General features: G+C 43.0%; 3 protein-coding genes across 3 annotated transcripts; all 3 read left to right on the forward strand.

Annotated features, from left to right (window-relative positions):
- Positions 1-8,275: 8,275 nt before the first annotated feature.
- On the forward strand, positions 8,276-11,061 carry LOC124706572 (endo-1,3;1,4-beta-D-glucanase-like). Its single transcript, XM_047238231.1, has 7 exons — positions 8,276-8,463; positions 8,583-8,604; positions 9,328-9,454; positions 9,695-9,785; positions 9,878-9,967; positions 10,069-10,169; positions 10,643-11,061. Exons 1-7 carry the CDS (start codon positions 8,313-8,315, stop codon positions 10,781-10,783), a joined length of 723 nt encoding a protein of 240 aa, XP_047094187.1. The 5' UTR covers positions 8,276-8,312; the 3' UTR covers positions 10,784-11,061.
- A 5,799-nt stretch (positions 11,062-16,860) lies between these two features.
- Positions 16,861-20,156, forward strand: LOC124706574 (endo-1,3;1,4-beta-D-glucanase-like). Its single transcript, XM_047238233.1, has 7 exons — positions 16,861-17,178; positions 17,272-17,293; positions 18,136-18,262; positions 18,756-18,846; positions 18,932-19,021; positions 19,117-19,217; positions 19,800-20,156. The coding sequence occupies exons 1-7, from the start codon at positions 17,028-17,030 to the stop codon at positions 19,938-19,940; spliced, it is 723 nt and encodes a 240-aa protein (XP_047094189.1). The 5' UTR covers positions 16,861-17,027; the 3' UTR covers positions 19,941-20,156.
- Positions 20,157-23,327: 3,171 nt separating this feature from the next.
- Positions 23,328-26,002, forward strand: LOC124706573 (endo-1,3;1,4-beta-D-glucanase-like). Its single transcript, XM_047238232.1, has 7 exons — positions 23,328-23,613; positions 23,706-23,727; positions 24,185-24,311; positions 24,649-24,739; positions 24,827-24,916; positions 25,012-25,115; positions 25,643-26,002. Exons 1-7 carry the CDS (start codon positions 23,463-23,465, stop codon positions 25,781-25,783), a joined length of 726 nt encoding a protein of 241 aa, XP_047094188.1. The 5' UTR covers positions 23,328-23,462; the 3' UTR covers positions 25,784-26,002.
- The last annotated feature ends 543 nt before the right edge of the window (positions 26,003-26,545 follow it).

Raw genomic sequence — 26,545 nt, forward strand, 5'->3', positions numbered from 1 at the left:
TCAACAAGCTCGCTTTACCCAACCTCAACCCAAGAATGGCGAGGAGGCGGGGCATAGAGTCCCCGGACCGCGTCACAACCAACGCCCAACAAAAACCACAACACGACCAATAACCAAGTTGCCCAGACCAACGAACCACTCCATGCGCCTAGAAGATGAAGCGAGAGAGTGGATGGGTGTGACCGAACTTGGGAGTGAGCCGACCGAACCCATAGAGGTAGATTTGACATCACAACCAAACCACACTTAAATAACATGGGTTCATAGTTATGGTCAAAAGGAGAACTATTATTCATATTATTGCTAATATTGTAAGTTTATCGAGTGATTTACAACAACTAATACATCTGAACTAATGCAGAATGATAAGGGCCGTACAAACTCAAAGGGACTCCAAACTCTACTGGGATGTTGGTCGTGCTACACCTAATTTTTAAATTGTTGGTGCCACTACCTAGAGAACGAATCATCTGAGGCACATAGCCAAGTTAATAAGCCGACTGAGTATATGGAATATACTTGCAAGTCAACAAAGAGAATATCATGAAAGCAAATAAGTTCATATTGACCTCATTTCCATGGCGGGTAGGCTTCATATTGGGAACATGGTCATATATTGTGAATATTATGATAGGTTAGAGTTGTTGCTACTCATTACTGTAGTGACTTCAGACGAAGAAAGAATTTTTTTTTCTCAAAATGTGTTCATCTTAGGGAACAATACGGTGAACTTGAATTTAGATGACTAATTCAACTACCAGAGGGAACTACTTCACTGATTGGACTTGGGATGCTCACAAGTCATAATAATAAGAATGCCACTACTTCATATCGTAGTATAAATTGTATGAAAGCATCAATCTTACGGTTGTCGCACCACATGGTATCAACTCTCAATGACATATTGTTCCTATATAAGCCTGAAAAGATACATGGAATATGGCATAATTCACAAAGAAACCATCATGCCTACTTGAGATTGTGCAAGCGAAGATAAAATAAATTTTAGTTGTAGGTAGTGTCATATTAGAATACACCACGTAGCGTCATGAACATCATTTCATAATTATTTGAATTTCCTTTGAAATGCCATGTAAAATTCACGAATATCTTAGGACTTGGAAGCATCAGGATTTATGACCATGCGATAGTGTTGATGGGATCATTGAAGAAAATTATCAGCGGTACTCAACTCCACTGGTGTGCTTTATGTGTCGCTTGTCAGAGTGAGGGTCCTTGTGGAGCATGCCAAAGAGGAGATCTGGGACATGCCCTTATTAGTCACATGCTAGTGATTTTGCAACTTCCCGATTTCTCTGAGCCCTCTCCGATCAGGTTCAAAATTGCGTAGAAATTTTTGGGAACTCCGGATCAGGTATATAGTAACAGATCATTGTAAGCCCCGTCAATACCGTCATAGAGCCCTAGAGAATATAGAACCACATCCGTTCCGCGAGATAGATCTCTAGGTGTATGGTAGCAGTATATTTCTTCGGGATGCCGATGAAGCACAATGCACACATGAAAAGACATTGTAATCAAGAAGCAAGATATCAAAGAAAATTTCAAATTACATTTCACAATAACTAGTCTAATTACATTTTATCTATATATTTCTTCGGGCTTCTTTGGTTTGCTTATGATGTCATACCTTAATAGTTCACTTTGAGATGGAGTCCATGTCAGCATAGAGCTAAGGGCTTGTACATCGTGATCGAAATAGGCCAGCGTTTTGAAAAGATTCATTCAATTTATCATAGAGCAAGATTTACTAGCTAAAATTAATTTAGCATAGAGAAAGAAAACCTACCACCTAGTTGGTCCGTAAACATTTGATAGTTTGAAGGAGACATCGACGTTCATGATCAACTACCATGACCAATACAATATCTTTCTCAAAATGTGTTCATCTTAGGAAACTATACGATGAACTTGAACGTATAAAATTAAATTAACTACCAGCGAACAACTTTATTGAGAGGACATGGGTTGCTCACAATAGCACATGAAGGTAGAATGCCATGTGCGGGAGTGATGTTTTGGCTCATGGGAGCATATGCTCCCTTTATTTTGAAATGCATGTTAGATACGTTTTGAAATGTTAAAAAATTTGAAACAAAAATTCCACACGTACATCTTCATGTGCTACGCGCTCACAAAGTCGCTTCATGAAAAATTGACTTTTCATGTGGCGTGTGTAAAAAAGACAAAATTCGGTGCTAAAACAAAGACTTGTCACAAGATAAATTTTCTCTTTTTCACGTAGACTACAAAAAATATCATTTTTTAGTGAAACTTGACAAACACACATATATTATGGAGATGTACATGTCAAAAAAATTTATCAAAATTTTTTAACACTTGGAAATATATTTTTATGGTAGAGGGATCATATGCACCTAGGAGCCGAATTGAGTTTCTGGCCATGTGCTCCTTATTGTATTGTAGTATCATACTACATGAAAGCATCCATCATATGGTTGTTGCACTGTATGGTACCAACTAACAAACGTTCAATGTAACATTGTCGATATATATGCCTGAAAAGTCAGATGGAATATGAAAAAATTCACTAAGAAACCAGCATGCCTACTCAAGGTTGTGCAAGCGAAGATAGAGCTTAGGTTTTGCCAGCGTCACCTTAGAATACACCACCTCCGCCATGAACACCAGGCTGACTTGTTTAAATTGACCTCCCAATGTCATCTAAATTCCACAAATATCTTCGGACTTGGAAGCATCAGGACTTATAACCACACCATAATGATGATTTGGTCATCTTCAAAAAATTATCGTAGAACCATTTTGTGGTGTAGGACTACTAGTTATCATTACCTACGGACAAATGTTGCCGGTCGGTTAAAGAAACCATGTCCTGATGGTAAATCGGATGATGGCACTGTCTTTTAATTAATAAATCTCGCGTTTAGATGTACTAATGTGGATATGAGGCACGTCTACACGCGGGCGTGCATGCATGCATGATGCATCTACGTTTTTTTTTTTTAGATATGGGAGCATGGCCCCGGCCTCCGCATGATGCATCTACGTGTCCGCGTTCAATCCATCGAGCACACACGTACACTAGTATAGAAAAAGGAAAAGGATCGGTCAAGCATGTTCAATCTTTGGACTATCATCGCCATAGTCCAAGGTCTTTCCGGACCTCTCCGTAGGCTAGCTTGGTTTGCTTTCGCAGCCTTAGGCTGGACGCTCTGGAACGCACGTAACAAGCTAGCGATTGAGGGGAAGGTGATCGGACATCCTGCTGATGTGCTCTTCACCATGTCTATCCATATGCAGAGCTGGAGGGTGCTGGTCGGACAGCGGGACGAGGGACCTTCCGGACGCGGCGCCGGGCGAGCTTAGGCGACTACACGCGAGGACGAGGAGGGAGGCCACCCGACGGCCGATTCTCGCGGCTCCCTCACCCGGGTTTTCTTCGTGGTGTGCCCAAGGGGCGGATGTATGAGCTACTATTCTAGTGTGTGCGTGGGTGCTAGGCACCGGCTGATGTTGCTGGGTTGTATCGAACTTATGCTTGCCGTTGTGGCTTTATCTATAAAGCCGGGCCTATGGCCTTATGTTTAAAAACTATCGATCGTCGCCGTGCGTTTTCCACGAGCCAGCGAAACGTGACTTTCACCTATTCGCTCCTGCGCGCGAGACTGCGAGAGAAATAATTCCATCCCCATTCTCGAAAAAAATAATTCCGTCCCCTGGCGGACGCGCTTCTCCAGTTCCAGCGGGCGGGGCAGCGTATATACGCGCGGGTGGACGTAGCGGGCGGCCTCCTCCTGGACAGCACGTCCTCGTTTCATGGGTCAGAACTCAGAACTACTCACCGTTCACCAGTGTGCCATCCCTCATGTGATTTGTATTAAGACACGTATAATGGAGTGATATTAGCTTTTTCTTAGAGATGTCACATTTAATTTTTTGCTTAGTTCGAGTAGAGAGAATGATGAAAGAGAAGGTTCTCTTCCCTTAGCTAAGGGATCATCTCTTAGGATTTTTTTTTCGATAAACGATGCTTTATTACTTTGGAAGCAATTACATCCAGCCTCTGCATAACCAGGATGCACACAGCCGTTTTAAGGTTCTCAAGTCAAAAGATAAACAAAAGAAAGGAAACTAGGCGCAATACATATCGAAGCGATGAATCATATAACGCCTAAGGTGAGAGTGGGGCTGCAATCCGAAGGCTATGCTGCCACCCATGTAGGGAAAAAATATCTCTCGCCGTAGCCTCCAACCGTGTACAGACATCCGTAAATAGATCTCGGTTCTCCACTCGCTGAAGAGGTAACCACGAACGGAGAATACCTGTACATCCGTAGATGACTCCGCAACAAAGAACAATTTTTATTATAAAAAATCTTGTTATTTCTACTTAGCTAAAGCGCCCGCATAACTTCTAGCGCCCCCACCCTAAGAAGTAACTTGAACCTTAAACCGATGCCAAAATTTCCTACCAAAATATAAGGGAAGACTATTTCCTACATTGTGTCACATAAGTTTTCCTTTAGCAACAAATTTCCTACCAAAATTTAATTATTAATATTAATTGTCTGGAGATGGTCGTAAGAGATAATGCATTGTATAACTTATATCTAACGCCTTCTCTACCTGATGTGACGGGGTAAATTAACAAATTTCTTCTCTACCATTGTACATGTCCTTAGCCTTGTAGGATTCTTACCATCGGTAACCGGTAACCATGTGTACATAATGCTCACCAAGATGTTCAACACCTAACGTAAATGCAGGGGAAATAGTACTTCGCTAAATTGGGACCAACAACAATAATCAAACGTAGTTGCGGGGGCCATGTTACAGGTCGCTGCAGAATCTGTTGTCGAGAACCGGAGGATACAGCGCATGCGCTGTTTACTTGTCCCCATGCATATCGTCTGTGGTCGGCGATGCGAGAGATATGGTACCTTCCTTCTGATATTGATCTACAGGCAAACTCATTGACCTGGTTTAGTGAAATCCTTAATCAGCTACCTGTCCAGATGGTGGATAACACTCTATTAGTGGCTTGGAGAGTATGTCATGCAAGGAACGAAGCTACTCATGACAAACCCTTGCCGTCAGTAGAGGGTTCAAAGAGGTTCTTGTGCAGCTATCTAAAATCATTGAGGGACACACATGAGCTGCCAACAGAGACTATCCTCAGAGACAATCATCAGCCAACCAACGTCATGAAAAAGTACAAATCAAGCCATGGGAGCCTCCAGATCTGAACTGGGTAAAGCTCACTATTGACGGGTCCTTCAAAGTAGAGGATGGTTCGGCTGGGGCTGGAGTGATTTTGCGTGATACGAATGGGAATATTGTGTTCTCAGCCTGCCGTAATCTCTTGCTGTGTGAAAGTGCCTTAGAAGCTGAAGTCCGAGCATGTCTTGAAGGTATAGAGTTGACTCTGCAACATAGTCAGCTCCCCATCATCGTGGAAACGGATTGTCTACAGCTGGTGTCACTGATCTCTCCCAGCCCTGATTGGTCCACCCTCATGCACTTAGTGTCAGAAATTAAGAGACTTGTCCGTTAGTCTAGACTATGCAAAATTGTACAAGTGGATCGCTTGCAGGTTAGGGTTAGTCACTGTCTTGCAAATTTTGCAAGGACATAGCTTCGTACTTTTGTATGGCTTGGTTCTAGCCCTGATATCATGTTACATGAGCTAGAACTCGAGCGTGTTGTAGCCCTACCTTATTAATAAAATCCTCTTTTACCCGAAAAAAAACAATAATCAAACGTACGAGCATCTGGTTCGCTTGCTTGCAGTGGTAGCAGGGGGCAGGGGCTAACCTCAGTTTTGACTAAGCAAATGGGGCGTACTCTGAAATATCTACTCCGTACATGCTACGTCCTCCGTTCTAAAACAAGTGCCACGATTTCATCTAAAATGAGGAAAAGCCTGTTAGACACTTGTTTTACCAGGTGAACTTTGATTGATACGATGAAATCAAGAATCTTGGACCTACTTCATTGAGGGAGCGAGTGAGGATGCTCAAAATAGTACATGAATTCGATGGATGGTAGGCTTCATATTGAGCATAGAAACATAATCGTATACTGTTAAGATTATGGCTGTTTGGACCTATTTTTGCTCATTGGCACCGATTTGATTTGGGATGGCGAATGCAAAATATTTTTCTCCCAGGAGACTACCGAGTGAACTTTTATTGATACAATCATATCAACTGCCAGGGAGCTACTTCATTGAGTGGAGGGAGGATGCGCAAAATAGTAAATGAATGCCATGTGCTGTTTATCGCAACAACAAATCCCACGAGGGAGTATTCATCACACGTTTGTTGCGGCACATGGTATACGGTCCATGTAATATTGTTCCTATTTAAACGTGAGAAGATAGATGGACTAGGGTATAATTCACAAAGAAACCACCATGTGAACCATGTCGTGGAAGGGATGATAGAGATTATCCATTCCCAGGTCCATATTTAGAATACACCGCATATTTGACGAACAAAAGTTTTCCAGTAAAGCTCACAAGTATCTTAGGATTTAGAAGCATCGGAATTTATGATCCTGTCACATTCCAGATCATCTCATCTTCAAAATATTCCCATGGAGCTGGATGAGTAAATCAAACTACTTTCTAGGATTTCCTACCGGCCACATAGTTGTGATCTTGGTATCATTGCTCGGTTAAAGAAACTCCGTGGCATTGACCAGGGCGACCGGCGCCTCTTGTTTGCACAGGAAGTTACTGTGCCATTGCAAGAACAAATGCGTCGATTCCTTTAAAAAAAACTGAACACGTCGATTCCTTAGTATAGTACAGATTGTTTTCGATAAAGAAAAGGAATTTGGCATCCCCTGTCAGCAGCAGTGACTATCCTTGGCTTAATGGTGGGCCCACAAAAGACCGACCACGTCTCACTGCTGCATCCTTGTTCGGTGACTGAATAGCCGGATCTTCACCTTTCACTTCGTCTCGAAGTGCCCAAAGCATCCAACTTTCTAACCCCCCGTCTTGATGCAAATCTGTCCTCATCAAGAGCATCTCCAGCCGCGTCCCCCCCAAACAGTCCCCCAAAGGGATTTAGAACGCGCCAGATAAAAATAGTACAAAATTCGATGGATGGTAGGCTTCATATTTCATATTGGGCATAGAAACATAATCATATACTGTTAAGATTATGGCTGTTTAGACCCATTTTTGCTCATTAGCGCCAATTTGATTTGGGATGGCGAATGCAAAGGCCTTCTCAAAATATTTTTCTCCCAAGAGACTACTCAATGAAATTTTATTGATACAATCATAATATACCAACTGCCAGGGAGCTACTTAATTGAGTGGAGGGAGAATGCACAAAATAGTAAATGAATGCCATGTGCTGATTATCGCAACAACAAATCCCATGAGAGTATTCATCACACGCTTACGCTTGTCGCGCCACATGGTATAACGGTCCATGTAATATTGCTCCTATATAAACGTGAGAAGATAGATGGACTAGGATATAACTCACAAAGAAACCACCATGTGAACCGCGTCGTGGAGGGACGATAGAGATTAGCTATTGCTAGATCCATATTTAGAATATACGACATATTTGCCGAACACAAGTTTTGCACTAAAGCTCACAAGTATCTTAGGACTTGGAAGCATCGGAATTTATGATCCTGTCAAATTCCATTTCATCTCATCTTCAAAATATTCCCATAGGGCTGGATGAGTAAATTAAACTAGTACTTGTTAGGATCTCCTACCGGCCAGATAGCTGTGATCTTTGTATCATTGCTCGGTTAAAGAAACTCCGTGGCGTTGATCAGGGCGACCGGCGCCTCTTGCTTGCACAGTGAGCAACTTTGCGTTTACCCTGATCCACCTGGTTCGAGGAAGTTACTGTGCCATGCAAGAACAAACACGTCGATTTCTCTTTTTTTTTAACTGAACACGTCGATTCCTTAGTATACAGATTGTTTTCGATAAAGAAAAAGGAATTTGGCATCCCTAAACATTGTATCAGCATTCAGCAGTGACTGTCCTTGGCTTACTGGTGGGCCCACAAAAGACCAACCACGTCTCACTGCTGCATCCTTGTTCGTTGAATGAATGGCGGATCGTCACCTTTCACTTCGTCTCCAAGTGCCCAAAGCATCCAACTTTCTAGCCCCCGTCTTGATGCAAATCTGTCCCCATCAAGCCGACGTCGTAGGGCTCCCCCATTTTTCCTTCATGTGTTGCCTCCTCATTCATTCATCCTGCTCGGCTGCTTGGCTCTGCTTCCAATTGCGAGCGTGAGAAAAAATAAAACAAGACGGAGAGAGAGATGACGACCCCGCAGTGCTGCGCGAACCCGCCGGCGCTGAACACCGCCGGCGGGGAGGGTAAGGTCGTCGACAGCTTCGGCGGCCTCACGGCTTACGTCGCCGGCACCACCGAGTCCAAGGCTGCCGTCGTCCTCATCTCCGACATCTTCGGTAACTGATTTCGATTTTGCCTCCCAAAACTTTTTCTTGCTCCTCATAATATCCATGTTCCTAAGCTAGGAGACAGCGGCGACTAATAAGTAACACCCCTTTTCGCCCTCTCCTTGCAGGGTTTGAAGCGCCGAATCTCAGGTATGCAATCATTTTTTCGATATCTGATTGATATATTGAATATTCTGGTTTAGCGAAAAAATCGTACATCGATATGACTTTAGAGGACTAGAGCGTATTGTGGTTTTGCTGTTTCAGCCTTTATTACGAGCATTCACCGCTAGTCGAATATTGATGCTGTGGCCTGTGACAGCGAAACACACTCATACTTGTTCCCTGCTGATCTTATCAAGGCGTTTTTTGTTAGTATTAAAGGTTCAGTATTTCAGCTAGTTTGTTGTCTGTCAGTCACTCAATCTCATACAATAATACTGACAAAAGATACAAAGTAACAATACTTTGACCATCACTTCCTATGAAATATGTCGTTTTTAATAAAAACTAAGAAACAATTATTAAAGAATTTTTTGTTGTCTAAAAGAATGTAAACTTCGTGATAAATCTAATAACATAAAAATGAAGTGTTGTAGATGTTTAGATGAGTATTACTTTTTCTACATTTCTTTACCTCAAAGGGAGTAGCTACAGACGGTCTGATAATCGACTCTCAGAATAACTCATGGTAATAGAATATGTGATTAATTTCTCCTATATTTTTGAGGATTATTGTGTAGTGATTTTAGCATGTTTACTGGACTAATATTTATGTTAGCCTATGCCCACTATAAAATAAACTTGAATTTATATTGAGCACTGAGTGTGAGCTACAAATGGGATCTGTCTTTACTTTCCTAACTCATGAAGGAAGATAGCAGACAGAGTTGCTTCGTCAGGATACTTTGCTGTGGTGCCAGATTTCTTTCATGGGGACCCATACGCACCTGAAAATGCTGATAGACCAATACAAGTGTGGAGAAATGAGCATCCCCAGGTTTGCTGCCTCTTAATTCCTTGTATCCTTATTCTTCTTTGCTAAATATTTCCAAAGTTTCTGTCCAATGGCATTGCTGACTGAAGTACCAAGTGGCAAGAGCGTCAGAACTCAGAAGAGCTTATCACCATACATTGTGTTGCTTGTTCATCTTCCATTTATTTTCTTGTTTTCTTAAACAAATAAACTATGTTCCATTACTTGTTCAAAAATAATAATAAACTATGTTCCATTACACAGGCACAAGCATTTGAAGAAGCAAAACCAGTTATTGCTGCTCTGAAAGAGCAAGGAGTGACGAGTGTTGGGGCTGCAGGTTATTGCTGGGGTGGTAAGAACTATTTTTACCTTATTTTACTTCCGAACTAAAGATTTTGCATGCTTACCCTGTTAAGCATGGTTTTGTTTCTCCCAATATATTAGCCAAGGGGGTTGTGGACTTAGCAAAAGCTCGTGATCTACATGCAGCTGTATTGTTGCACCCTTCTCGTATTACTGTTGATGATATCAAAGGTAAGATATCTCTTTCTTGAGGTTTTTACAGGCGTCAAGACATTGTTCCTATTTTGAAGGATTTGAATTCTTGCTCTACCTCACATGTTATCTAATATCAGAGGTGAAATGTCCAATCGCTATACTTGGTGCCGAAGTTGACCCTGTTTCCCCACCAGAATTGATCAAGCAGTTTGAGCAGGTTCTTTCTTCTAACTCTGGGGTAAGTTCTCATCTCGTGGTCTAATTTTTTTTATAGAAAAGGTCTAGATTTTCTGATATAAGTATATAATTAATGCTAAACTTCGTTTCATATTTGAAACTACCCTAGTCCCAAACCATGTATTGTCTGAAATACAAACTATTTTTTGGCATCAGACATTCTTCCACATTAGGCAGTCCTCAAATCACATCACCGACATTCTTATGTTGGATGGTGTATCAATATTTTTTTATTAAAGTGCAGCCTTAACTTAGTCCAAGAAATTACTTCTTAGGATTTGGGCCTCACTCGTTACTCTGGGTACACTAGGAATGCCATTCTATGCAGATGTTAAGATTTTGGATCATTGGACCTCGTTTTGACGGTCCCAGGTCTGACTAATTTAGGCAAAATAGCCATGGGACAGATGGGTTGCAGTTTGTATATCTTCTGATGGAGTTCACATCCTGTGATTATGTTTTGGGGCTATACAGATCAATCACCTTGTCAAGATCTTCCCTGGAGTTGCGCATGGATGGGCTGTGAGGCACAACAAGGACGATGCGGCTGCTGTCAAGAGGGCGGAGGAGGCCCTGGTGGACATGACCGACTGGTTTAACAAGTACCTGAAGTGAATTTGACATAGCTTCTATGTTTTTTCTTATGCTCTTGGAGCCGTTCGTCGGCCGTTGGTCATCATGCAATTAAGCTGGGTTTATGTGTTGTAGTATTATATAGAGCCTGCATCATTGTTGTGGCAGTCTTTCCTGATTCACCTATGGCAGTGTGTAAGTTTGCATGTGTGCTTGTGCTTGTGCTTGTGTAGTTATTTACTGTATTTGTAAGCTGAGTGCGAGCACAAATAATCTAAAACCCGCATAACTAAGATGAGAAGTGTACAATTTCAGCGACATTTTGCCCCAGCTTTCAGTACATTATTACCTATATTAAAGCTGAACCCATATGCTAAAACCATGTTTTTTTGATTTTTTTTACATTGTTTCCATGAAATTTTTGTCCAATCAACTATTGCCACGCCTGTTCCCTTCACTGTAGACGACCGATGGTTCCTGGAGTACATCGTACGATTTTCTTGCGCGGCCAGAGCGGTGGTAGGACTCACCACGAACAAACGAGAAGCTCTAGGATCTAGGCGCGCATAGGTCGGTACTCGGTACTCAGGCTCTCTCCCGACTCTTCTCCACTCCCCCACGATCGAGCTTCCCAATCCATTCCGTCCCTACCCAATTTTCACCTCCACCGCCTCCCCTTGAAGCTCCTCCAGCGTCTCCGACGGATTCGCCAGTCCGGCTGTCCGCTGCGACGGCAGGGATGACCGAGGGGTCCTGCGCCTGCGTCTACGAGGGGTTTGCCGCTCCCGCCGCCACGGCCACGGGCCGATGCGTCGCCAAACCGTCGCACCTCACCTCCTCCATGCCAATCGCCCTGCACCTGCTGCATGACCTCCCCATGGCTGCCGGCCTCTCCCCAGCCCGAGCCGCTTGTGGATCCACCGGTCTCGCCCCCATCTTAGCCCATGGCTGCGTGACCGCGGCCGCGGCCGCGGAACGACATCGCGGCGGTCACGAGTCTTCAAAGGGGAACGACGCGATGTTGTGCCATGCCGGCAAGCAGCAACCTCAAGGACTTGCCAGTTCACCGGAATCGTGGTTCCAGCCGCGACATAGGCTGGGGGGCGGTGGAGGAGACCGAAGCGGCCGGTGAGTTCTCTTGAAGTCCGCTCGCGCCTCACCGTGATTTTGCCCAGCGTGCTTCGGCGTGTACCACCAACCGGCGGTGCGGCGCACGGACCCGTTGCTGGTGAGGCATGTCCGGCAAGCACGACTGCACGGAGGTTGGCTTGCAGGCGGAGCGGGCCGGCAAGGTTGGTTCAACACGCGATGGCGATGCAGGGCCGCCTGCATCTCTTTCCGGCAGGTACTGGTTCTGAGTTCCCCACTTTTTTTTTTTGCCCCGCCATTCTTATATTCGCTAGGGTGGTTGTGGAACTTTCTTTCTGTCTCAGCCATGGTAATCAACAGGAGCATTCAGCGCATCATGACTCTGATGAAGTCCAAACATATTATGTGCTCAGATTTGTGATTTTGGTGCCTAATAAGTGTTTGTTGTTATGTCTACAAGAACCTAATCAGTTATTTTCAGATTTCTTATTTAGTCTATGTGGGCTCGAGTAATGTATTCAGCTGCCCAACATGTGGTGTATCTGGTATTGATTCAATTTCGCCGGGTGGTGCGCTGAATGCTCCTGCTAATTCTACCGCAGGCCTTTCTTTTATTGTGCCGGCTGGTGGTAATGGTTTGTCTGGTTTATGCTTTTGTTCTTAACATTCATGTTTTTTAAGGCTTTCTGGTGATGTGTTGTTGTCTTTCTCGGAATACAGGTATTGGGAAATGCGGCAAAACTTATATGAGCTGGATTTCAATGTTGTTGCCGTGAGGTGCATCCCATAATTCAGTCGCTTGACTTACAACTCCTGCCTATAATATCAGTGTTGAGTTGTCTCAACTTAGTACCCTTTTCCTCTATATAAACTACTTGCATTACAAGAGACAATTTTATTACCCTTTCTATTGGTTGCCAAACAGCTATATGTATTCATTTCCTTTTAGCATGAACATAGAAGATCCCTTTCGTATTGCTTTTGTGCCTTTTTCCAATGTATACAAGATAAGGAGGGCATGGTTTTTCAAATATCATTGCGGAGCAGCTCTACAAGTTTGTTCACTGTCACGTACTTTATTTCTAGGTTTTTATTGCCTGCTACTCTTCTTTGTTTCTTCTCATTTGTTTGCCTTCTGCAGGTGTAACTTCGCCATTACATGAAGAATTGGTGGGTTGTCTCCGCTCCTGAGACACAGCACTTTCGAGCGAGAAGAAGCTCATATGTTCCCATCACTTGCTGAAAATCCAACATAAAACTATTTGTTCTTCACTGGCACAGTGACACTCATGCCATGCTATTATTTTGGCTGTCACACGTTTCTTTGGTGTGTTTAAAATTTAAATGTTGATGCCAGAATAATTACCAATGCTGCGATATCTGGCTGAGGGACTGTCAAAGAAATTTCTTTAGTTGTGGTCACCAGATTGGAAGAAGAAGCAGAGTAGTTCTCAGCGGTGTCTTGGTCTATATACTGAATCTTGTGCTGCAACACTAAACCTGAAGCAGAAACAGAATAGTTTTTGACGGTTTCTTGGCAGATACACTATTCTTAGAAACCTGGGGCATTGAGTTGAGGTGAAGAGGGGAATAGGAATGGGAAATGTATATTCTTAGATACACTACATAGGATTGCTGCCACCAAGATAATAAATTCTAGCATGTATATAGCTTATCAGAGAAAGGTTTATCATCTTAACTAAGGAGGATAGTAATGTCATGTGAAGCAATAAACTAATGTTCTTTGCTGATTATGTTTGTTTTTACTTTCTCTAGGTCCCTACATGGATTCTTCGGATGAGGACTACTGATGTTTGGTCGTCACTGGACCATGGTGATGATTTTTATCTGCTTGGTCTCATATGGACAATGGGTTTTGGTCACGTTTGTCTGGACATAATTCTTGGACTCCTTTGTCGCCTATTTGTTTTTCGGGTTTCGATCTTATTGTTCGCCTTCTTCTGAACATCAGCTGGTTCGTCTACTCCTGTCCATGTTAGTTCTACTTATGGACATGCTTATGAGGAGCATCTTCGTCTACGCCTGCGGCTGCTTCTGCCCAGTTTTGTTACTATGAAAGTTACTCATGCTTTATCGAGATGTGATCTGTATCATATGGTTCCATGTAAACTTAACATGCGTATTCTCAAATAATCAGTTTTTCCAATTGCAGTTAGCATAATTTTCTATCCTGCAGTTTACTTTGCAGTATGAATACTTTAACTATTCTAATTTAAAGTACAGTCTAACAATGATAAGCAATTTTAGTTGAGAAATGCACTGCAATTTTATATACACATTGTTCTCTTGCAGTGGGAGAGTCAGATGTATTTTATTATTTCACTTCTTTTACTTCTGTTAATGTTTTCTGAGAAATGCACTGCAATTTTATATACACATTGTTCTCTTTGATTCTATGTCACGACTTTGTTTTCCAAACATGTATCTATGTGTGATCTCAAGTCACAAGGACAGCAGTATGTTTTAACTAACACTGATTACAAAATATGTATTAGATCGAACAATTATAATAGATCAATTTGTATCAATGAAACCCAGATTCTCATTCACGGGCGCGGCGTGCGCCGCACCGAATCTTCCTAGTTGTATCTTTACTCTAGTAAAGATCTCAACTGATGGCGGTGCTCCGCCCACATTCTCTGAACTCTCAAGTCTCGACCACCATTATATCCAAATAATCTGTTTTGAAAAGAAAATAAACCCAGCAAGCCTTTTGTTTTCTTATTTTCCAATAGGGTTAACTCCTTTACATTAGTTGCACAATGAAAATACAAAGCCTCCTACCACATGAAGACAACGAGGGTCGACTGAGCGGCGGCGATTACCCTCCTCTCTCCCCACCCCCCACCCCCACCCCAGCGGCGATAGAGAGAAACCCGATTCCCAGTTGCCTCCAGCTACCCCACCTCTCCTTCCTCCTCCCGCCGCCGCTAGAGGGCGCGGCCAGGCAAAGCTTAAAGCTTGGCCCTTGCCGGCGGTGGCCGGGCACTTCGCCTCCTCTAGTTTTCTTTTTCGTTTGTTTTCCCTATTAAGCACACCACCTTTGTAAGAATTTCCATAGGAAGATATTAATTTCCAAATCAACTTATTATTAGGAGATTGGGCTGACCTATGAAAGTCCTCTCCCGCACCCTCGCAACCCTAACCCATCTCCACGCCGGGCAAAGCCCGTGGGGCATGGCGGCGGCGGCGGATTTTCCTCTCGCTGCGCCGGGTGGCGGTGGTCAGGACCCTCCTCGATGTTGCGGCACGCCGGTGGTGAGTGGCGGCGATTGGCAGCGGCCAGGTCCTTGATCTGCGTTGCTGCATCTCCCCGCCTCCCGTCGGTGCGAGGTGGTGCTCCTGGGCTTCTCTCGCGGCACGAGGTCGCCCGGGGCACTAGCCCTGGGTTGGATGGCAGAGGCGGCCCTCTTCTTCGCCGGAGATGGTCGGCCTGAGGATGGTGGTGGTGGGTCTTTCGATCTGTCACCAAGTCTTGGCGACGAGGTGGGGAGGCGTGGAAGCCGGCAATGGTTGAGGAAGGCATGAGAATCCAGGTTGTCGCCGGTGGAAGGCAGGCCGGCTGCAAGGCGTCGCCCATTCGCTTGGTGTTGCCGCTTTGCCACGACTGGTCCGGGATGGTCGGCAGCGTCGGGGCCCGACCTGTATAATGGTGGTGGTCCTCAGGTTTCTCTCATACGAAGATGAAGACCCGCCGGAGGCCTGTCCGTCTTGATCTGGCTAGAGTGATGAGTTCCGGAAGGCTCGGCCGGCGAATGGAATAGTGCATCTTTTGCCTGGAGTTTGCTGAATTGGGTGGTATTCGGTCGTGCGCACCCATACTTTTATTCCGACCGTTTGGTTTTGGAGGGAGTGGCGCGAAGCTCTGTTTTGTGTTGACATCAAGTGACTTTTTGGTCCATGGCGAAGTCAGAAGAAGGGAATATCATGAAGGCCAGATTGGAGGAGTAGCTAAGGGAGGTTCAAGTCTCCGCGATGTTGAGGGACTTTCTTGGTGTTCCGGGCTCCGCAGCAGTGGTATGAAAGTGGGGGCGACAACACAGGTGAAGTTCAGAGTCCTACCTTTCAGGATGAAAACCCAAGGTCTGGTCTTAACTGGTTGTGTCTGGCAATGATCTTGTTGGAGACATTGTTTTGAGAGCGGGGACCATCTTCAGGGTGAAAACCTAAAATCTTTGATCGGGCGATGACGACGTCGGTGCACCGTTCCCTTCTTGGAGACGTCGCTTTTGAAGAGTCTCGTATTTCGGGTGTTGTCTTGGTGGAGATGTATTAGGCCTGGAATAGTGTAGCGGGATTTTTGTTTCTTAGTTTTCTTTTTTCTCTTTTTGGCCGTGTCCAACCGTATCGCTATTAGGGTGTTGCGTTGTTACAGAGAATTTGGATGTAATTAATTTTTTATATTAATATATTCCTTTAAAAAAAACTTATTATTAGCACCAGCAAGATTCTTCTTCAACACTTACAAAAGGATTTGGTGGAGAAGCTAGAGAGAAATTTGAGGCTGTCATCTGCTCAAAAGCGAAATCCTGAGATTGAGTGAAAGCAAACAACACGTGATAACTAGTGGACAAAGGCAACATTGTTCAACCTGAGATCTTTCCAAGATCTCACCAAGTCTCTTTTCTTCAAGACCAACGTCCTCCGACAAAACAAATTTCCTTCACTTTCGGTAGAATCCTTTTTTGTTACCCTTTTCAGTTCTGAGTACTTATCGCGAGTTTAATAAATCTAGACACGTTTTAGCCTAGATTTTATCTAAATCAATGCCAGGTACTTTAGGATCGGAGTTAGTAGCTGTAATAGAAATGTTCTACTGTAGATAAAATAAAATAATCTGTCGCGCACGCCTACGGCAGCCAGGCCTCTGGTGTCAATATCCAACTATCCAAGAAAGCAGAGCATCAAACGAAATCGAACTTTGTGTCAGCAGTCAGCAGTGAGGTCATAGGTCACCCACTGCGGGGCCTCGATCACTAAAAGCAACGGCCCAAAAAATGTCTGGAGCTTTCTCCCCAGCACTCGGAAGCGAACAGATTCTCGCGTCCGCCGTCCTGTTCTTCTTTCTCGCGTCGTTTCTTTGCTGCCGCCCGAGTCCCCCTCCTCCGTCGCCTGGTTTACAAATTCCAATCCCACCTTCCAACCACTACTCACCCACCAGCGCAACCTGAGCAATATGGCTAGCCCGCAGTGCTGCGCGAACCCGCCATCATTGAACCCTGCCGGCGGGGAGGGCAAGGTCGTCGACAGCATCGGCGGGGTCAAGGCCTACGTTGCCGGCGCCCAAGACTCCAAGGCCGCCATCGTCCTCATCTCCGATGTCTTCGGTTTCTCCCCTCGCCCTCTTTTCTTTATTCATTCATGTGTTCTTTTGCTTGGGATAATACCGATTAACCGCACTTCCCGTCTTCTGTTTGCAGGGTTTGAAGCGCCGATTCTGAGGTATACATTTCTGTGCTATACTGATATTAAGATTATATTACAATTTCGACTGATATCTTTTGGTCTAGCAACGACATAGTAGTCCTCTCCATAGTCAGGTCATGTCCGTAGTGACTTGTGACGGTATTGCTTCCGTGCGGTTGTTGTCAGGCCATGCGTGTTGTTGAAAACTTGGGCTATTTGGTCCACAGCCGCCATCTTTAATAGAGTTACGTGCCGTGAGAAAGACGGTCCTCGCCACAAGGAAAAATGACATGCGAAATTGCGAATTGCAGTCTAACTGTTCCCACATGCTTTAGATTACTCACAATGGAAGTATCATAGCTAGTATCATGCATCACATGCATGCAAAAAGCTGATGTGTCACATTAATAAATGAAGAAAGAGATGGTAGTAGTATCATAGGTAGATACTGTATCATAGCACGTAGAACTAGAAAAATTAATGTCAGACCAATCTTGTACACACTTTTGCATTGAGATTCTACAAATCACTAAATATATTTAACTTATGATACTACTACATGATACTATGCATTGTGAAGATAGTATCATACAGTAGTATCATATGCATGATACTACTATATGATACTTCCCATTGTGACTAGTCTTAGACGAATGGATTATTACAATTTTCAACGCAATTTTGGAGTGAGATTTTAGCACGGCTGTTAAATCTTGAATTGTTACTAATTCCCTTTTACGGTGGACTACGCGCACTTTGATGTGCTTTCTTTATGGCAAAGACCCCCTCAAGGGCTATTTGAAGTACCACTTCAGTTTATCAGAACCATCAAGTAACAGCTATGAATGAGTTCTGATGTGAATACCTATCTCGTGAAGGAAGATAGCCGATAAAGTTGCTTCGTCCGGATACTTTGTCGTGGTGCCAGACTTGTTACATGGGGATCCATATGTACCTGAAGACGCTGATAGAACAATACAAGTGTGGCTAAAGGAGCATGCCCCGGTTCGTTTTCTCCTGATTCTTTGAAACATTGTTCCTTTTTGTTAATGTTCAATTCGCCTTGTTTCAGTTTATGTTTAACGGAGTGATGAGATTTTGCCTGCCTTAGTATTTTGACTGAGACTATGTTAACCAGAGTAACCAAGGGTAAGGAAGTGATGGTAAAACTAATAGATAGAAACCTAACAACATGTAATGCCAGCATGAGATGACTTTGTAGGAACATGTAGGATATTACCTGTCTGTTTGTTCTCCTTCTCTTCCACCACAGTAGTCAAGCTCTCTTGTGTAAGAAGGATAACCCACTTAGCTGATCGAGGTTTGAGTCTCCTCATCGCCTAAGAATGAAATCTGGGTGGAGTCCCCCTCTGGTTTAACCTTTACTTTCTTTCGCCAAAGTTCCGAGTGCTATTTATGATTTTACTTCGCTCTGAAAGTAATGTGAAGTGGATACTTATTTTTGTTTAATATAAACTAATATTTTTTCTTTACAAAGATCAAGGCATTTGAAGTGGCAAAACCAGTTATTGCTGCTCTAAAGGAACAAGGAGTGTCTAGTGTTGGGGCTGCAGGTTATTGCTGGGGTGGTAAGCACTGTTGCGTTTTTCACATCTTGACCCAAATTTAAGCTTTAGCCTGCTAAGAATTGTGCTTCTTCTCTACACATATCAGCAAAGGTCGTAGCAGAGTTAGCGAAAGCTAATGAGATCCAGGCAGCTGTTATGTCACATCCTTCTTTTGTTACCGTTGATGATATCAAAGGTAAATCTGTTCCTTCAGAACTCCAGATACACACTTAACATTGTTCCATTTGTAAGGCTTCTAATTCTCACACTGTGAGATGTGCTATCTTTCAGAGGTTAAATGCCCCATCGCTGTACTTGGAGCTGAAATTGACAGAACGTCCCCACCAGAATTGGTCAAGCAGTTCGAGCAGGTTCTATCCTCTAATTCAGAGGTAAGTTCTCATTTCGCGCCCTGAAATTGGAGTCAACCACGATGTACTCAAGGTATAGAATATGTGATATAACTAAGGCTAAACTAAGTCATGAATGATCAAATTTGAAACTGGCTCTATCAAACAGTATCTTGTCAGAGTATTGTTTGATTGTTCTGGAATTATTACTTGTTTCTGTTTTCTACCCAAGTTCTGTAATCAACCTTTTGACATGAGAGGAACTGTCAATCATTTTGTTATAAACAACTATACCTAACACCTGGAAGTCAATAGTTTAATTTGGGCCCCTGGACTGAATGTTTTAGATTTATAAGCAAGTATTATTATCAATCCATATATCCCGTGTCTTGTAAAATGGAACTAGGAAGCTATTTTTACATTATATTCATCAACTCACCAGAAATTGGCAAAATTATAATGATATAAACAGAAGAAGACGTACTGTTTTGGGGGAAAAATCAGCAAGTATTACGTTAGAATGTCAATAAACTGGGGACACATATTATCGGTAGGACCATAGGAGATTGTTCGGAACTGGAGCTCGAAATCTTTCGTCCTAATATTATGTCTTTGGCTCTGCAGATTGGCTCCTTTGTTAAGATTTTTCCTGGGGTTTCTCATGGATGGGCTGTCAGATACGATAGCGATGACGCAGCTGCTGTGAAGAACGCGGAGGAAGCCCTGAAGGACATGACTGACTGGTTTAACAAGAACCTCAAGTGAACCTGAAGTAGTCGCCCTCCATTTCTAATAAGCCATTCTCACTCTTCGCCAGCCATCATGCAAGAATTAATCCTGGGTTTATGGTATGGTATTTGCCCTGCATCTTTGTCTGGCGCTGGTGTGCTGGTATTGGTATGCATGTGATTGGTCGTTTGGGGTTCTGTTTGTGCTGAACACTGTACCATGCTCACTTAAATAAAATTTGACATTTGTCTCGATATAACTTTCCTGGTGATTATGTTCTTTTTTTCGTGATCATAGTGATTGGCTTCAAGTGCACCCAAATAAGTAAACTATTTTTTTCTTTTAGAAGTAAGACTACCAAGATGTTTTACCTAGATGCTAGAGCATACTGAGAGGAGAAACTAAACGAGACTCACGACGGCGCGGCCAGTGTAAATTAGACGAGGAGAGCGTGGCGGCATAATTATAATCTTCTCGGACGGTTCTCGTGTGGGGTGGCACGACCCATGCACCGATATGATCTTGGACGCACTGCTCGCCGTGACGTCTACATAATGGTGTCTACGTGTCAGCCTTGTCATATGTGTGGTGTGGCGGTAGATGTCCTTAGACGATGCACAATGTAAGATGTTGTTAGAAAAATAAAAAGGTAATAACATTCGGAATGCATGAACTTGTCCCACCGGTTGCAGTTTGGTGCAAATCGGTGGAGAGAATGGTCAAAATCAGCCTAATTGGTAGGCCACGTCGACAAGTGCAGTCATGCGGAGTGCACGTGAGGTTCACTTGGTTCTAGAACTTTGCATTTAGGACATGCAGTTGGGTTGTAAGAAATAAAACAGTTCGACAGGAAATATAGGACAAACAACAGCTGGACTGAAGTCCTGTGAAATTATGGCAAGCATAAACAATTGACGGGGTATGCACTCCCAGATCCAATATTGACTCAGTGTGGACACATTTCATCAGGATTTTGATTGTGTGCACTTAGATCATCACAAAAAAGAAGGTGATGTGCACTCCTAGGTCCAATATTGTACCATTCACGTGATCTTGTTGTTTCCCTGCCATTGCTAGTACCAGCACGTGCAGTGCCCTTGCTCTTGGTTGCTCCTCTGCCCCTGCCAGTTTGTTCTTGAGCAGTAGCAGCTCCTCCTGAAACATGAGTCCTGCTCCGGTGCTCCCCCCTAACACAAGTTGAGAGGCTTTTCTTATTTTCCAAACTTAGGCCCGCTGACCAGTGTCCATCCAATGCATGTCTATATGTATAGATAAGGTATTTTCGTTCTGATTCTCTTAAAAAAAAAAGGTATTTCCGTTCTGATTTGGGGCGACGTATGTGAAGACGTCCACAACTATTTTATATGTCCTACCTATTCTGTACACGTACGTCGTCGTAGTAGTACACTATACGTACAAGACAACGCGGGTCATACGGGCCTCTAGAGGGTCGTACGTACATATCAGATTTTTAAATTTTACGATCATAACACTGCTTACGAAAGGGTATGAGAAGATCTCAACCGTCCTTATTTTTTATGCGGCCTAAAATTTGCCAAGGGGGGAGCACCGGAGTAGAAGTGCTGAAACATATCTCAAACAACACAGTGAAGAGAACTAAATAGGTGCCATACTTGCTGGACATTCTCGGCAGGGATAACTAGATGGAAGTGAAATAGTTAAGATGAAAGTAGGCTACAAATACAGAGAACAAGCCATCTATCCGATTCCCATAAAATCCTACCACTATTGGCCCTGCTCAAACATGACAAATCACACGCCTTCTTTTCTAAAGCACATGGAATACTACCTAGCATCACACCCAACAAGAAAATCAACATTAAATCTTCATATGCACGGGTTGATCATCCGCACAGAAAATCCAAAAAAAAAATCGAAAAAAGCAGAGGATCGCGCATTCGAGGACTCACCGCGTATGGGTCCGAGATCGCTAATTATCCATCAACGTCGTATCGATCATCGGTGATAGCAACAACAACGGCCTCCACCTTCGTTGTTGCCTGCGCAACTGCCTCGAGCTCTCCGCGAACAGGATGACGTATACGAACAAAAAGAGGAGCGGACAGTCAGAATCCAGGGAGCAAAATGCAATAAACCAGCGGCGGCGTCAGAGCCTCACCCGAGTCACGCGTGAGTTACACCTGACCCCACTTGACGATGTAGCAGGACGCGCACGCTGGAGTTCATCGATTTTGACCGCTTTCCACCAATCTGCACCAACCTGACCGAACCATTTTCAACTTGGTGCACCAATTTACACATGCGGGACAAGTTCATGCACTCCATCGTTATTAACTAAAAAATAAAATAGTTTTTAAGCACTAACTAACACTTATTTATAGTGGAATTGTGACTAACTAGATATACTTTTCCTATAAAAATAAGCACTGGTGTTTAAGAAAAAAATAAGTACCTTACAGTGCCGACCCACCGCGCGCCTCGTGTGGGGTCTGAAATCGGGGGCTCCTCGCCACCGACCTGGTCGGCAGCAGCAGGACGCCGCACACCCCCGTGCCCGCAGGTTGCTAGCTGGGCCACGGCCGAACATCAGGTAATGCGTTTTTCTTTTTTCGTTGCTTTTTTTTCTGCTGTTTCTTTTCTTTTCTTTCTACATTTTTTAAAAACTCAAAATTTGAACATTTTTTTAATATGAACATATTTAAAAAAATATATATTCTCCAAAATTTGAAAAACATTATTTTTCAAAATTTATTATATTTTATATATGAACAATTTCAGAATTTGAACATTTTTTAAATTTGAATAATTTTCGAATTTGAACAGTTTTTATATTTGAACAATTTCGAATTTGAAAAAATGCAGTATTTAAACAATTTTCGTATTTGAATAATTTTTATACTTGAACAACTTTTGAATTTGAAATTTTTTTTACTTGAACAATTTTCGTATTTGAACAATTTTTATACTTGAACAATTTTTGAATTTGAAAAAAATCATAATTGAACAATTTTCGAATTTGAATTTTTTCAAAAATTTTAGATAGAACATTTTAAAATTTGAACATTTTACATTTAAGATATATTTAAATTTTTAAAAAAATCTTAAGAAAAAAAAAGAAATAGAAAACAAAAATAAAACAAAAAACAAAAAAATACGAACTGGACCGACCAGGCCTGCCCATACGGCGCGCGGCAGTATGCGGCGCGCGGTAACCCGATCTGGTCGACATATAGGATTTGCCCTGAAATCGGCATGGACAGCAAGGTCGCCCGGTGCGAGGCCTCGATCACCGAAAACAAAGGCTGAAAATCTCGAGGCCTCGATCACCGAAAACAAAGGCCCAAAATCTCGAGGCTTCTCCATTTCTCCCGAGCGCAGATTCGAAACAACTCGCCATCATTCAACTCGCGTCGTCCGCTAGCCTGTGCGTCGCATCCTTCCCTTCCTCCTCTCCCCACCACCATTAAACTTGCTGTCGCGGCCTGGTCCTCTCCTCTCCTCCTCCGTCGGCTCGTTCCCAATCCAGCCTCCCTGCCAAGTGCCAATCACCCACCCACCAGCGCAGCCTCTTGCAGGATGGCCAGCCCGCAGTGCTGCGCGAACCCGCCGACGCTGAGCCCCGCCGCCGGGGAGGGCAAGGTCCTCGACAGCTTCGGCGGGATCAGGGCTTACGTCGCCGGCGCCCAAGACTCCAAGGCCGCCGTCGTCCTCATCTCCGATGTCTACGGTTCCAACCCCTCGCCCAGAGCTCTTTTCTCCTGTTCAAATCTAAGTTCCTTCGCTGGGATAATAACGCCACTTCCCGTCTTCTGTTTGCAGGGTTTGAAGCGCCGATTCTGAGGTATGTATTTTAATTTTTGCTATTAACATTTTAATTTCACCGATATCCTGTAGATTTGCAACGAGACAGGTCTCTTTAATCAGTAGACCGCGGTAGTTTGCTGTTACTAAGGTTGCTGCAGTCATCACTAACATGCTGTTCAGAAAATTTTGGGGTTAAAATCTGAGCACGGCTGTTAAGTTTTCAATAGTTATGTTAGTGGAATTTCCTTCTATGGTGGGATATGCGCTCTTTTGAATTGCTCTTTTTTAAGCCAAATACGCCCTCATGGTCATGGGCTATTTTTTTCTCGATAAGGGAAATATATTAATATCAAGAGATACCAATTACACCCAGCCTCTGCAACAACGCAACAATGGCAGTGCGGATGCACATAGCTAAAAAAGAAAAAAGAAAACTAAGAAACAAAAAAGTCCCGCTATGGATGTGTTCTGATGCAATTACCTATCTCTTGAAGGAACATAGCCGATAAAGTTGCTTCGTCCGGATACTTCGTTGTGGTGCCAGATTTCTTACATGGGGATCCATTCGTACCTAGTGACGCTGACAGACCAATAAAAGTGTGGATCAAGGATCATACCCCGGTTTGTTGTCTCCCGATTCCCTTTCCCGAGATCTTTACAGGTCTATGATTTGATACCATTACAGTTTTCGTGCCATGAAATTGCTCGCCTTAGTATTTTGATTCAGTTCGTATTAAGTTGAGTAACTAGGGGTAAGGAAATGATGATAAAACAAGTTCATACAAACCTAACGACATGTAGGTGGCAGCATGAGACAGCTTTGTAAGAACATGTAGGATATTGTTAATTTGTTTGTTCTCCTTACCTTCCACCAGAGTAGTGAAGCTATGTTGGGTCAGAAGGGTAGTGTGTTCTTTAATCTATCTACTACAAACTAACAAATTGTTCCTTTATACAGGAAAAGGGATTTGAAGAGGCAAAACCAGTTATTGCTGCTCTAAAGGAACAAGGAGTGACTGCTGTTGGGGCTGCAGGCTATTGCTGGGGTGGTAAGCACTGTTGTGTTTTTTCACATCTGAACCTGAATGCCAAGGTTTAGCCTGCTAAGCATTGTGCTTATTCTCTCCACATATCAGCAAAGGTCATTGCAGAGTTAGCGAAAGCTAATGAGATCCAGGCAGCTGTTATGTCGCACCCTTCTTTTGTTACTGTTGATGATATCAAAGGTAAATCTTCCTTGAGAATTCCAGTATCCAGATACAGTTAACATTCCATTTGTATGGCTTCTAATTTTTACACTACGACATGTGCTATATTTCAGAGGTGAAATGCCCCATCGCTATACTTGGAGCTGAAACTGATGTGATGTCGCCACCAGAACTGGTCAAGCAGTTTGAGCAGGTTCTATCGTCGTCTAACACAGTGGTAAGTTCTCTTTTCGAACAACCGGATCTTCAAGTCAACCATGATGTACTCAAGGTATAGAATAGCCTAAGTTGTCAAATTTGAAACAGCCCCAGTGCCAAACAGTATATCTCATAAGGTTACTGTTTGATTGCTCTGGCATTACGTGTTTCTACTTTATTCATAGAATGTGTAATCAGCCTTTTGACATTAGTGGCCATTTTGTAATTAAGAGCATCTAACCTTTACCCCTGGAAGTCACCCTGTACTTAAAATTTTTAGATTTATTAGCAAGTATTATTACCCATCTAAACATCTCGTTTCCTGTAAGAAAGGAACTAGGCAGGTATTATTATATTCAACAATTTCACCAGAAAGTGTCAAAATTAAAATGATGTAAACGGAAAAGACATAATATATTGAGAAAAATGTCAGAAAGTACAGCACACTATGTCACTATCAATAAACTGGAGACACATTATCGGTACAAGATGTCTGGAACTGGAGCTGAAAATATTCTTTCTTAACATTACATTTTGGGCCTGCAGGCTGGTTGCTTTGTCAAGATTTTCCCTGGTGTTTCTCATGGATGGACTGTCAGATATGACAGCAATGATGCAGTTGCTGTGAAGAACGCTGAGGAAGCCCTGAAGGACATGACTGATTGGTTTAACAAAAACCTCAAATGAACCTGAAGTAGCAGCCCTCCTTCTTTAATAAGCCATTGCCACTTTCACTATATCATGCAAGCATCCTGGGTTCATGGTGTGGTATTAGCTATAAGGCCTGCATCTTTGTCTGGTGCAGGTGTGCTGGTATTGGTATCTATGTGATTTGCTTGTTTGGGGATCTGTTTGTGCTGAACACTGAGTTATTGCACTCGAATAAAATTTGGCATTTGCAGTTAATTTTGAGAGCTGAAGCACTTGTTTATAAACTTCCCTGCTGATTGAGTTCTTCATCTTTTTCACGATCATACTGATTGGCTTGAAGCATGCACGAACCGTAAGCAAGTTCTTTTCTCTTTCCTTTTGAAAGTAGTAACCAAGTCTTGTAAAACTACCTAGTTTGTGGCTATTTTCATAGAAAACCACCATTCTTTTGTTTTTCTCCTGAAAGCTAGCACTATTCGAGTGAGTTGTCTCAGATTTCGTAAATTCTTGATTGATCCTGACATATCTGTAGTTCAAACCTCTCATTTTTCTGTAGCATTCGATAAATATGTCAGGATCTTTTTAAAATACATTTACAAATGAATTCATTTCCTGGGTACATTTTAAACTATTTTGTGTGGTTTTAATCAGGTTCCACGGATGATGGCATGAAATGATCATAATGCATATTAGAACGGCTAGTTACAACCAACCATGACTGGGAATGTGACAATAGCCTGGCCTGACAGCTCTTGCAGACAACCTAACATAGGAAAACTGCATCAAGTGGGTGATAAC

Source organism: Lolium rigidum, chromosome 4 (genome assembly GCF_022539505.1).
Source record: "Lolium rigidum isolate FL_2022 chromosome 4, APGP_CSIRO_Lrig_0.1, whole genome shotgun sequence".
Lineage (NCBI taxonomy): Eukaryota > Viridiplantae > Streptophyta > Magnoliopsida > Poales > Poaceae > Lolium > Lolium rigidum.